A 12,754-nucleotide genomic window follows, 5' to 3' on the forward strand; every position below is an offset into this window, starting at 1 on the left:
TGATTAAAGTCAGAATTACATTGCAAGAGATGTCAAATGTTATGGTCACAGAGTTAAACCATATATTAACAGCTGATTTCTAAGACAATCAATGCAAATTACCTTGACAAGGTTTATATCACTTCATGTATTATTATTTTTTAAGTAGCTGTAAAAACTTGTTGGCTGTACAATGTCCAGATTTTGCAGAGTCATTATCTTAAGAACTGAGTGGGATGACACCAGTTAGCTGTCTTGAATCTCTGCAGTTCAAATAGGGTCCAGGCTTTAGTATAATTCGCTAATAAATTATGAGACACATAATTGAGAAGCTGGTTCCCAAGTACATTATTTAGGGGACATACTATTGCCAGGCAACATTATTAGGTTTAATTAAAGAGCACTTTCCATGATGAACGATGAATCAGAATAGGTTAAAGGCAAGCCTCTTTCTTTGGTGTGGGAGTACCTACAGCTGATAGCCCTCAAAGTTTTGGTATGGGATTTGCCTGTGTTTCCCCAGGGAAAATCTGTTCAAAGGAAATGGGCTGTGAGCTCTGAATTTGTACCGTCTGTCCACAGGGAGGGTCTGGGTCCCAGCAATCCATGGACAACAGTTCAGCCAAGCTTTCAACTCTAGATACTAACGCTGTGCCTGGATAATTCAACTGTCAGCTAACTCCTCAAAACATAAATTCAACCTTGCTGGAATTTCCTGACCAGCAAAACTTCATCCTACGTCTGAAAATGAAGCAGAAAACAGTATCCAGTGTCATGTGGATAGCATACTCCTGCAGGATACTTGTTAAGCAGCTTTTTATCTTCAAAGATCTAATGTAATCCCAAACTCTTCACAGTAGTCCAGCAGGTCTCAGAAGGGTCGTAATGTCTAAAACAGGTAGGAAATGAAAATTTCCATGAAAGAGCAAAGAAAACGTGTTAAGGAGACTCAGAGGCAAAACAGATTACTTCTCCTTAGAGAACAAAGGAGGGGGTGTCAGAGTGTTACTCTGTAGCTGTGACATCTGAGCCCAGTCTTTAAGGACACACAGAGGTAAGGGTGAGAGGTCTATTCTAGGTAGAGGGGCACACATGTGCACAAACAGAGGGAATATCAAACAGTTTAACTTGCCTGGAGTTTCAGATAAATGAAAGTGATACTGGAGTTATTCTAGTGTTAAAAAGTAATGGCCTTCTTAATTAACCTCTCAAGTCCTCTCCGAGATGAACAGTGGCAAGAAGAATAGGTAACACAGCGGCTGTTCAACTAGAACTACCTCTTCTTATGTTTTGCCTAGTATACCTATCACAAAGTTTATAATACTTCTTTTTTTTTCTCCAGGCAAAGCATTAAAAAAAAAAAAAGCAAAATTAAGTCCTATATTACACTTTACACAAATAAGGCAGCTAAAAAGTATAATTCAGCTTAATTTTCTAAGGGAGTGAAACTAAAAAAGTTTTATGAGAAAACTTCAATGAAGTTTCCTCTTCAAGGAAGTGTCTTCTTTAAGGAAGACTCTAACACAACTTATGTGCCTGTTATTTTCATGTAGAGAGCTCCCCAAACCATTTTTCTACTCCTCTTTGAGGGACTGCTCATCTATCTCTGTTTAATTTTTCTAAGTAAGGGTGTAGCTTTGTCATGAGGGATTAACAGAATTTCAAATCTCAGGCTAGGAATTGGGACAGTATTCTACAGGCACGATAAAGGTTCAAAAACTTAATGATTAGAAGAAACAATATAATTACAATTTTGTTTAAGGACAATTTGTGGTGGAAGGTAGAAGATGGATTGGGTAGTGAAGAATATTAGAAATGGGAAGGATAATTCAACAGCCCACATAAGCAATAATGAAAGCATGAAATAATGTAGGCAAAGTGATAAAGGGAAAAGGGAACAGAACGGTAACAAGCTTTGGAGATTAGACGTGACAGCTGTTATCTGTAGAGTAAGGCAACAGTATGTAAAGACAACACCAAGGTTTTCTAGGTAGATCAGTTTTGTAAGCAACCACAAAACGAGAGGATTACAGCCAGCACTGTGCCAGGAAATGAGGACAGAATAACAGTAACAGAGGGAAAAGCAGCCGGAGAGATGAGAAATGAGGTTTCAGACACAGTTTCAGGGAACAAGAGGTTCAATATTTACATCATGTTGAAATCATGGGCAGGGTCATTTAAAATCATAGAGAAGCTTATGATCAGAATGTAGAGCTACATTCATATCAAAACCAGGAAATGTGCTCTCCATTCTGGAGCACTCTAATAAATTTGAAACAAATGCCTCATGAGTTCAGTCACAAGCCTGTTAGTTCTGTGCTTCTAAAACCTGAAGGTCCCCAAACAAAACGTCACCATACATTAAAGATCTATAGCTGTGCGGTCTAATACGGTTGCCGTTTGGGTCTGTATGACAGCTGAGTATGGCTCTTTGTATTTTAACTAATTAAAATCAAATCAACTTTAAATTAAGTTCCTTAATCATGATAGACACATTTCAAGTGATCAACAGACACACATACCTGGCGGCAACCAAACTGGACACACAGCTATAAAACATTCCCATCGTGACATCTCTACTGGACAGCACTGATCCAGAGACTTGAATTTCAAAAGGAAGAGGCTTGTAAATGCTTCACATGTTCCCCTTTACCCTATGTTCAAAGTACACTTAGAGATTCATTACAAAGCAGCTTCAGCTTCTGCACCCTAGAAAAATTCCTTCTAACCTCGCCTCTTTAAAGGAGATGTTTCATAATACCACCAATTACTTTATACTTTAAAGTTCTAAATCTTTTATGAGGCATAATAATTTTGTTCTAATGAATATTAAGTAAATATATTGAATCTGCCTGCATTTACCTTTAATTCTGAGATAAGTTCATATAAAAATTAGTTTTCCTTGGACCATGTTTCTATTTTATTATCGATTATGTGGAGGCAGTAGGATAAAAATAACCTTAACTCAATGTATCAGACATTTAATTTTAAAAGCATTGCTGTTACGTCAGTGTGACGGAAAGATGAAAAAATAGAATCATTTTCATCATTCTTTCTTAAACTCAAAACTATTCTCAAGATGATGTCTTCCAGGGTTAAGAAATACCTGTCGTATTTTCAGTTCCTAACGTCATTTATTTCGTCATATCCTGCTTCCGTTATAAAAAAAAAAACAAACAAACAACAGCAACAAAAACTATTATCATGTTTAAGCTCTGGGCAAGCTCTGGACCAAAGCTCATTTTCCTGTGACGTTCTCTTCACACTTGAATCCATTCTTGTTTTATATATCATTTCACTGTTTTTCTTTTACAAAAATGCAGTTTCATTTAGTTGAACGTATTGTAGAAGATTCAAATTAATAAATCACAGAAGAATCTGGAAAATTACAATTCTCTGATATTTCATATATAAAATGCTAATACAGTTGAACAGAAATAGCTCTGATCCAACACTGCCACCTACTGTTTCAAATGTGTAACTACACAGATCAAGTTATTAAAGACCAACACATGCTCAGTCCTAAAAGAATGGTTTAATAGGAAATTTACATTGATTACAATTTTATTAACTATGGTTATATAACTGACTACATAGACGCCTATAACTCACACAGGAGATAAATATCTGTCCTGGCCATTAAAAGGCAAAGTACCGAATCCTTTGTTTGCAGAGTAAATGGATATGCTTACATTCAGAAGATCAGGTCCTGCTATCTCCCAGCCTCACCTGGCTGTAGTTACCGACGTACTTCCTTTGCAGGATAAGCACTGCTTAGTTCCAGATAAATCCTCAACAGGATACGGAATGTATTAGTAGTCTTAATTCCCCAGTAGGAAAGGGCTTGAAAGTGTCCTGCTACCGATATACTTCACGTCTGAGGCAGCATCTGGGGTGAACCTTGGGGGTGCTCCTGCTTTCACAAGTCAGAAACTATTGACCGACATGAAAACTCAGCCGTGGATGATGACTGCCTCTAACTTGGCCACCTCTACCGTGGCTTTCCCAGTTTCACATCTAAAACCGATTCTCGTTTTCTTACACTGCCTCCCTGGTTCATGTTCTTAGGTCTCCAGCATGCTTTGTACCCAACTTGCCTGTTTTGGGTGGAGAAGGCAGATTACCTTCTTTTTAAGGATCAGTTTCTCTACCAGGCCACATTACAAACCATGCTGTCCTATACCTAAAACACTTCCAGGGTTCCTTTAGGCTTTCAGAATTATTTCACACTTCATTCACAGAAACAGAGTGGCTGTAAGAGATTCAGGCTTCTTGAAAACGCTCTGGGATTTTACCTTAAAATGCCAAATTCTTGGTGAGGCCGTTTGCCATTATTGCGTTCCCACCTTGGAGAAGTCTGTTCGATAGGTGGCAGACCTGAGGTTCCCGAGCTCCTCCTCAGATGTGGGGTTGGTAAACTATTCCTACTGTTCAGCCCCTGTTGAATAATTTAACAGTGGTTAAAATTGTTACCCTTTAACATGCTGTAAATGTGATGCTAAAGATGGTACATGAAAATATCAGTACAAAGTACAACTAATCCTTGAACAACTTGGGAGTTAGGGGCACCAATATCCTTCATGCAGTTGAATATCCAGGTGTCATTTACATGTCATTACATGTAGGGCCCTCCCTACATGTTCTTCCTCCATATCTGAGATTCTACATCCATGGATTCCACCAACCGCAGATGGTGTAGAACTGTAGTATTTACTACTGAAAAAGATACTGCACACAAGCGGGCCCACACAGTTCAAACCCACGTCATTCAGGGAGCAACTGTACATTTTTAGCATGTATAGGAGAAGCAGAATGAGTATGTTTTACTCCAAATATCACATTCTATACTGCTCTTTTATTTACCTTCCTCCTATTTAAAAATTGGTTTCTGAATTCCTGATAGTTTAACCAAAATTTTTTTCTTTTGTACATTTTATTCATAGTTTTATGAGAAATAAGCAACTGACAATTTTAAAAGTAGATGTACCCTGAAAAAACTACTTTTAGAGGCCAAGCTTAGGATCGGGGATGAGCCCTATTTCCTAAATCTTTTGTATTTTAAGTACAATGCTAATGTACATAGAGGCTAAACTGCAGAGTTCTGAGCTTCTGAATTAATGACTACATTAAATTCAGAACACCTTTCACATTAAGAATATTTATCCTAATTTTTGAAAATATTCTCTGGTTAATCCAAATGTTAACCCAGAATATTCCATTTTTGACCACTCTGAATAGGTTTTTTAGTGAAATTGACATAAAACCGTTTCTGCTTCTTATGAATTTCCCCTATGAGCAGACATGAAACCATCTCAGAGATAAATATGTCTTATATTTAAGTTTTCCCAAGGATGTTGATTTTATAAAGATTCAATGTTAGTTACATTTACACTGAAAAAGCTGTTTACGTAACATGTTAGTTACATTTACATTGAAAAAGTTGTTTATGTACCATCCTTTCTGACTATAATTTAGGTCCATATAATTTTTCTTAGTTCTTATCATGCATATAAGACATTTACTTTAAATCATCTCTTCTAAGTCCCTTTTCTTTACTTTTTTCATAAATGCTTTTGCTCTTTTAAGTAACACCAGGCTTTTTATATTCTTTTCCAAAGCAGAGATAAAGTAGATACGAAATTTAAGTAAGAAGTTAAAAGAACACAAAGAAAAGAAATAAGGGTTACTTCCTGATTCTTCTGTGACTTATTCCTATCAGTAAATTGGAGTACTGAAATAAACCTGATTACCTAGATTTCGCTCAGGAAATGAGGCAATTAGGCATCCTGTTTGTTTAAAATGCTTCTAAAATGTACAAGTACACTTTTTCTACATAGTAAACATAGTAACAAACAGAATACTGATATCAATGTGATTTTTTAAATTTCTTTGCCTGGCTGCATGGCTTGCAGGATCTCAGTTCTCCAACCAGAGACTGAACCCCAGCCACAGTAGTGAAAGCCTGGAATTCTAACCACGAGGCTGCCAGTGAACTCCCTCAATGCAATTTTTATGCCTAACAGTTTTAAGAATTATTACTTTTTAAAATTACTATTTGAAACCTCAAATGCCAATGGAAAATATAAAGGAAGAGCAACATACCAAATGAAAACCATTAATAACTCAAAATGTATTAATTATTTTATTGATGAAGTTATTGCTATCCCTATTTGATGCTGTGATTAATCCTTTTCTCATGGGTAGAGTGCTTTTAAAAAAGTGTGTAACTACCATTGGATTTTGAATAATGCAGCTGCTATTCTATACACTTTAAAAATAGAGCATCACAACTACTTATGATCCAGATTTGTGATCAATAATTACCAAAATTTTGCCCTAATCAGGCTTACTTAATTTTTCAACATTTCTATATAACAATGCTGAGAATTAACAAAATGAATTGATGATCAAAGTCTCCAAAAACTATATTTAACTTTTTCTAAACTCTGTATACACTATTACAATGAAAATTAACTGATTGGAATTTCATCTTCTCTTAGTTTCTTTAACCAGTAGAACAAAGCAGTTAAAATAATCTCTAAAATACTTCTATTTTTAAAGTTTTATGATATTAACTACAGGTAAAGGTATCAATTTGACTATTGATAGCCAAATAAAAGAATTAAAAGCACTCTGAACATGCATAATATATACCTATTTAGAATACTACTTATTATTTTCTAAAGGAAATCCTATTTTGAGTCAGTGATATTTAAAGAAAAATCAATCCCATGTCTAGTGATGGAAAAATCAGTGCCTATTGGGCTACAGTAATCTCCAGTGGGTAGGTAGAGAGTTCCAAAAAATGTGAAAATCAGTTTAATGCTATGGAATTTCATGACTATTATAATGATCGTTTTTTTTTTATTGGTCCAAAAAGAATTCCTGGTTTCCAAAAAATAAAATAGATTAATGACACAATTTGACTACTAGTTTGCTGTACAGCCTGAAAATAAATTTTCCTTCTGTTCTCTGCTTCTTAAAGATAATAAAAAATAGTTGTTACCAATGAAGTTATAACTGCTAATTACAGTAATATTATTCAGAATGAAAACTGAAAGCTTGCTTCATACTGAACTATTTGAAATTATAACTACCTCTGAAGTCCCAAGCAACTCAATGTACTATAAAGGAACCAAGCCCTTTAAAAAGAAATTCTATTTTATCTAAGATTTAAAGAAGCAGTTTTAATTCAAAAACATTATTAAACATGATAAATAGGGCTGGCTGATTATTGTATTTTGACCTTGTGAAGTTTTCGATCTCCTTTCTCAGCGGGGTCCTCTATCTCAGAGCAGGGATAAAATCCAGGAAATGGTGTGAGGGGATTCATCTTTGGCCTACAGGAGCCTGAGAAAGCACCCATCAAGCTACTGATGCTCCGTAGGGAAGCAATGACTTGTGGAGGAAGGGTGGGGTCAACCAGAAGATCTGACACCATATTGCGAGCCTCATTTAGCACTGAAAGATCAACTCCACTTCCACCTCCAGAAATCTAGAAAAGAAAAAAAAAAAAAAAGACATAAAATATTTGTTAGACACAAAATTAAAAAAAAAAACTTTAAATCAAAGTCCATCTAACAATAGCTTAAGTAATTGAATCCTATTAAATATTAATTTTCACTTATTTGGACATAGCGTAAATGATATAAGCAGTATGATTCTAAGCTTAAAATTTTGATGAAGTATATAACAGATATTGTGAACTTTAATTTTTTTCTACATTATTCATTAGTATATCTCATGTGGTATCAAAGGAGACAGTGATAAACTGAACTGAATGGTTAATACGGAAGGAATAACATGAGGCTGAGTCCTGAAGAATAGACAGAAAATACATTTTTCTTAATTTATAAATGTTTCATTGATAAATACATATATTTTTACTTTTCAAAAATTCATATGTATTATGTTCAACTCAATTACCCACAGAAATCAGTGCTCTGGTGATCAGAATAGTGAATTAAATGTTACTTCTGTTGTTTTATTGCACCTTGAATTTACGTTTGGGTGTGTTTATAGTTCATAACTATTCACAGTATCTGTTGAGTTCACAGTTATGTATCCTCACCACATTTTTAAATTGAGAAGTGTTATGAAAGTTAGACCAATAATTAGCTTAATAATGTATTTGCTCTTTGAGGAATTCTTTTTTCTTAAGTATTATTTTGTATTACTTTATTTTAAAACATTCCCCATTATTGGGCCATAGCTCAGCTATTTCTAGTCTTTATAAGCGAACACCTCTCTTAATACGTCACTGTAGATAATTAAGCATATTTCTGATAGATAGCTTCCCATTAACTTGAACTACTGAAGCAAAGTAAATGAACATGTTAAAACCACTATAAAACTACCCTCACATATGTTGGTCAAACCAGTATTTCCACAAATTGTATACAACAGTATCTGTTTTCCCACACTCTAAGAAATCTGTTGTCATTTGACTTGGGTGTTCCTTTATAGGCCGTGTGTCATTTCTCTCTGGCTGCTTCCAATATATTTTCTTTGCTTTTAATTTTCAAAAGTTTAATTAACATATTTTACAGAAGATTTGTTTTGGGGGGGGGGGGGGAAACACTGATACTATTTGAGATTCACTCAGCTTTTAAATATATACATATATTTATTTATTTGGCTACACCGGGTCCTAGTTTCAGTATGCAGTATCTTTGGTTGCGGAATGCAAACTCTTAGTTACGGCATGTCGGATCTGTTTCCCTGACCAGGGATTGAACCCAGGCTCCCTGCACTGGAGTGCAGTGTTTCAGCCCCTGGGCCATCCAGGAAGTCCCTGCTCAGCTTCTTGAATTTGCAGAATTACATCTTTTGCAAAATTTGGGAAGTTTTCAGCTATTATTTCTTCAGATACTTTTTCAAACTCACTCTTTCTCCTGCTCAGACACAGATGATTATGAATCCAGGTCCTTAAGATTTTGTTCATTTTGCTTTAATTTCCATTATTGCATTTTGTAGCTCTATAAGCTTCCTCCCCCCTTTTTTGGTAACTTCTATTTTCTTTTTTTCCTGAGATTTTCTATTTCATTTACTTGTTTCAAAAGATTTGTAACTGCTTATTAAGACATTTTTATGATGGCCACTTTAAAATTCCTCAGTTCAGTTCAGTCATTCAGTTGTGCCTGACTCTTTGCGACCCCACGAACCACAGCACACCAGGTCTCCCTGTCCATCACCAACTGCCAGAGTCTACCCAAACCCATGTCCATTAAGTCAGTGATGGCATCCAACCATCTCATCCTCTGTCATCCCCTTCTCCTCCTGCCCCCAATCCCTCCCAGCATCAGAGTCTTTTCCAATGAGTCAATTCTCCACATGAGGTGGCCAAAGTACTAGAGTTTCAGCTTTAACATCATTCCTTCCAAAGAAATCCCAGGGCTGATCTCCTTTAGAATGGACTGGTTGGATCTCCTTGCAGTCCAAGGGACTCTCAAGAGTCTTCTCCAACACCACAGTTTAAAAGCATCAATTCTTCGGTGCTCAGCTTTCTTTATCGTCCAACTCTCGCATCCATACATGACCACAGGAAAAACCACAGCCTTGACTAGACGGACCTTTGTTGACAAAGTAATATCTCTGCTTTTTAATATCCTGTCTAGGTTGGTCATAACTTTCCTTCCAAGGAGTAAGCATCTTTTAATTTCATGGCTGCAGTCACCATCTGCAGTGATTTTGGGGCCCAAAAAAATAAAGTCTGACACTGTTTCCACTGTTTCCCCATCTATTTGCCATGAAGTGATGGGACCGGATGCCATGATCTTAGTTTTCTGAATGCTGGCTTTAAGCCAACTTTTTCACTCTCCTCTTTTCACTTTCATCAAGAGGCTCTTTAGTTCTTCTTCAATTTCTGCCCTAAGGGTGGTGTCATCTGCGTACCTGAGGTTATTGATATTTCTCCCGGCAATCTTGATTCCGGCTTCTGTTTCATCCAGCCCAGCGTTTCTCATGATGTACTCTGCATAGAAGTTAAATAAGCAGGGTGACAGTATACAGCCTTGACGTACTCCTTTTCCTATTTGGAACCAGCCTATTGTTCCATGTCCAGTTCTGTTGCTTCCTGACCTGCATACACATTTCTCAAGAGGCAGGTCAGGTAGTCTGGTATTCACATCTCTTTCAGAATTTTCCAGTTTCTTGTGATCCACACAGTCAAAGGCTTTGGCATAGTCAATAAAGCAGAAATAGATGTTTTTCTGGAACTCTCTTGCTTTTTCCATGATCCAGCGGATGTTGGCAATTTGATCTCTGGTTCCTCTGCCTTTTCTAAAACCAGCTTGAACATCTGGAAGTTCATGATTCACATACTGCTGGAGCCTGGCTTGGAGAATTTTGAGCATTACTTTGCTAGCATGTGAGATGACTACAATTGTGTGGTAGTTTGAGCATCCTTTGGCATTGCCTTTCTTTGGGATTGGAATGAAAACTGACCTTTTCCAGTCCTGTGGCCACAGCTGAGTCTTCCAAATTTGCTGGCGTATTGAGTGCAGCACTTTCACAGCATCATCTTTCAGGATTTGAAATAGCTCAACTGGAATTCCATCACCTCCACTAGCTTTGTTCGTAGTGATGCTTTCTAAGGCCCGCTTGACTTCACATTCCAGGATGTCTGGCTCTAGGTGAGTGATCACACCATCGTGCTTATCTGGGTCGTGAAGATCTTTTTTGTACAGTTCTTCTGTGTATTCTTGCCATCTCTTCTTAAGATCTTCTGCTTCTGTTAGGTCCATACCATTTCTGTCCTTTATTGAGCCCATCTTTGCATGAAATGTTCCCTTGGTATCTCTAATTTTCTTGAAGAGATCTCTAGTCTTTCCCATTCTATTGTTTTCCTCTATTTCTTTGCATTGATCACTGAGGAAGGCTTTTTTATCTCTCCTTGCTGTTCTTTGGACCTCTGCATTCAAATGGGTATATCTTTCCATTTCTCCTTTGCTTTTTGCTTCTCTTCTTTTCACAGCTATTTGTAAGGTCTCCTCAGACAGCCATTTTGCTTTTTTGCATTTCTTTTTCTTGGGGATGGTCTTGATTCCTATCTCCTGTACAATGTCACGAACCTCCATCCATAGTTCCTCAGGCACTCTGTCTATCAGATCTAGTCCCTTAAATCTATTATAATTTCTAGTCAGTTTCAAATCTGATTCATCTTGGTGTTAATAATTGATTGTCTTTTCTCACTCAAGTTGTAAGTTTCCTGGTTCTTGATATGACAGGTGATTTTCAAAATTCTTGTCAATATTTTGGTAACTATGCTAGAAGACTCTGGGTCCTATTTACACCTTTTATAGTAAGAGGTGATCTTTCTGTTTAGGTTTAGTACTATGTCCTATACTGCTTTTTTCAGGCTGTAGTTCTAATGAAATTTAATTTTCAGGGCATTCACAGTGGTATTTTTAGTCTGGTTGATTTCCTTCTGGTTCCACCAGGGCTGGTGCCTAGGGGTGGGAGTTGCAATGTGAGAGACCTGGGTTTGATTTGATCCCTGGGTTGGGAAGATCCCCTGGAGAATGGCATGGCTGCCCACTCCAGCATTTTGGCATGGATAACTCCACGGACAGAGGAGCCTGGCAAGCTACAGTCTATGGGGTCGAAAAGAGTCAGCCACGACTGAGGAACTCCCCAGGTTGGGCTATCTGCTGCAAAGTCGGGGAAGGGAGTCTGCAGGTCACAGGACAAAGAGCACGTTCTGGGCCAGGCACCTGTGTTGGGGAGACCTGGCCACCCCCTGCCTTGCTGGGGAAGGAGAGTCTCATGCTTAGTAGAGAATGAGCATACTTCTCTGGCCACTTCATATGAATGGAGTTTCAGATCAATTTGCCCTTGGTGTTGTTGGCAAGACTCATTCAGTTTTGAAGAAAGGAAGAGCCTACCAGCATCACAGTCTGTGGCTAGGTTGGAAGTCTACATTACCTTTTGCTGTTGGGTGACGGTTATAAGATATCCTATCACAGGTAGGGGTGTGTGGGAGGGGGGAGTGTAATATATATATATATGTTATATATTTAAAAAAAGAAAAGAGCAGTACAAAATAAGGTTGGAGAAGCATGTTGGAACCAATATTTGAGAACATCAGATTCCAGAATAAGGAATATGGACGATGGAAAGTCACAGATTTTGAGCAGGCCAGAGAGAAACACACCAAGAAAAAGAGAAAGGAAGTGATGGAGGGCACTGAAAAGAATGCACTACTTATGATGTTAAAACCCGACAAATGTGAACGAGCATTCCAGCATACAGGCTAGCACGTGCAAATCTGCGGAGGCAGAAGCCTGTCTGGCTAGTTTGAGGAATAACAAAGAGGCCAGTGTAGCAGGGGCAGAGTAAATGAAAAAGAATGCGTAGATGAAGTCAGAGAACTAAAAGGCAGGAAAGGAAGGGACCTTATTGTGCAGGGTCTTTTAAGTCCGTGATTAGGACTTTAGTTTTTATTTTGGGTGAGATTGCAGCATAGTGAGCAAGAGACTGACATGACCTGATTTATTTCCAATCGAATTGAATATTCAAAGTATTTGTTATAATTTTAACTTAAATTATTTCCCATCAGCTTATATATTTGGCAAACTCTTGTTTTTGTACACAGAGTCAAGAATAAATTCTACATTTTACCAGTTATTGCGGGAGTGGAGGGGGGCGCACATAGGTGGCTGTGTGTCCCTGTAAATGCTAAAATATTTGCGATATGACCCTTAAAAGGAAAAAACTTGTTAACTCCTAACTTATGCTATAATTTCAGAGTGCTTAGTATTTATTATTATTGAAA

The 12,754-nt window shown here is 37.3% G+C and overlaps 1 protein-coding gene across 1 annotated transcript in view; it reads right to left on the bottom strand.

Annotated features, from left to right (window-relative positions):
• Positions 1-12,754, bottom strand: part of PDE3B (phosphodiesterase 3B) — a 167,534-nt gene that overhangs the window by 47,225 nt on the left and 107,555 nt on the right. The window contains exons 3-4 of the mRNA XM_061440727.1: positions 7,226-7,474; positions 4,275-4,417 (exon numbers count right to left, since the gene is read on the bottom strand). Of these exons, the coding sequence (XP_061296711.1) occupies positions 4,275-4,417; positions 7,226-7,474 (392 nt within the window). The remainder of the gene's footprint in view (positions 1-4,274; positions 4,418-7,225; positions 7,475-12,754) is intronic.

Source organism: Bos javanicus, chromosome 15 (genome assembly GCF_032452875.1).
Source record: "Bos javanicus breed banteng chromosome 15, ARS-OSU_banteng_1.0, whole genome shotgun sequence".
NCBI lineage: Eukaryota > Metazoa > Chordata > Mammalia > Artiodactyla > Bovidae > Bos > Bos javanicus.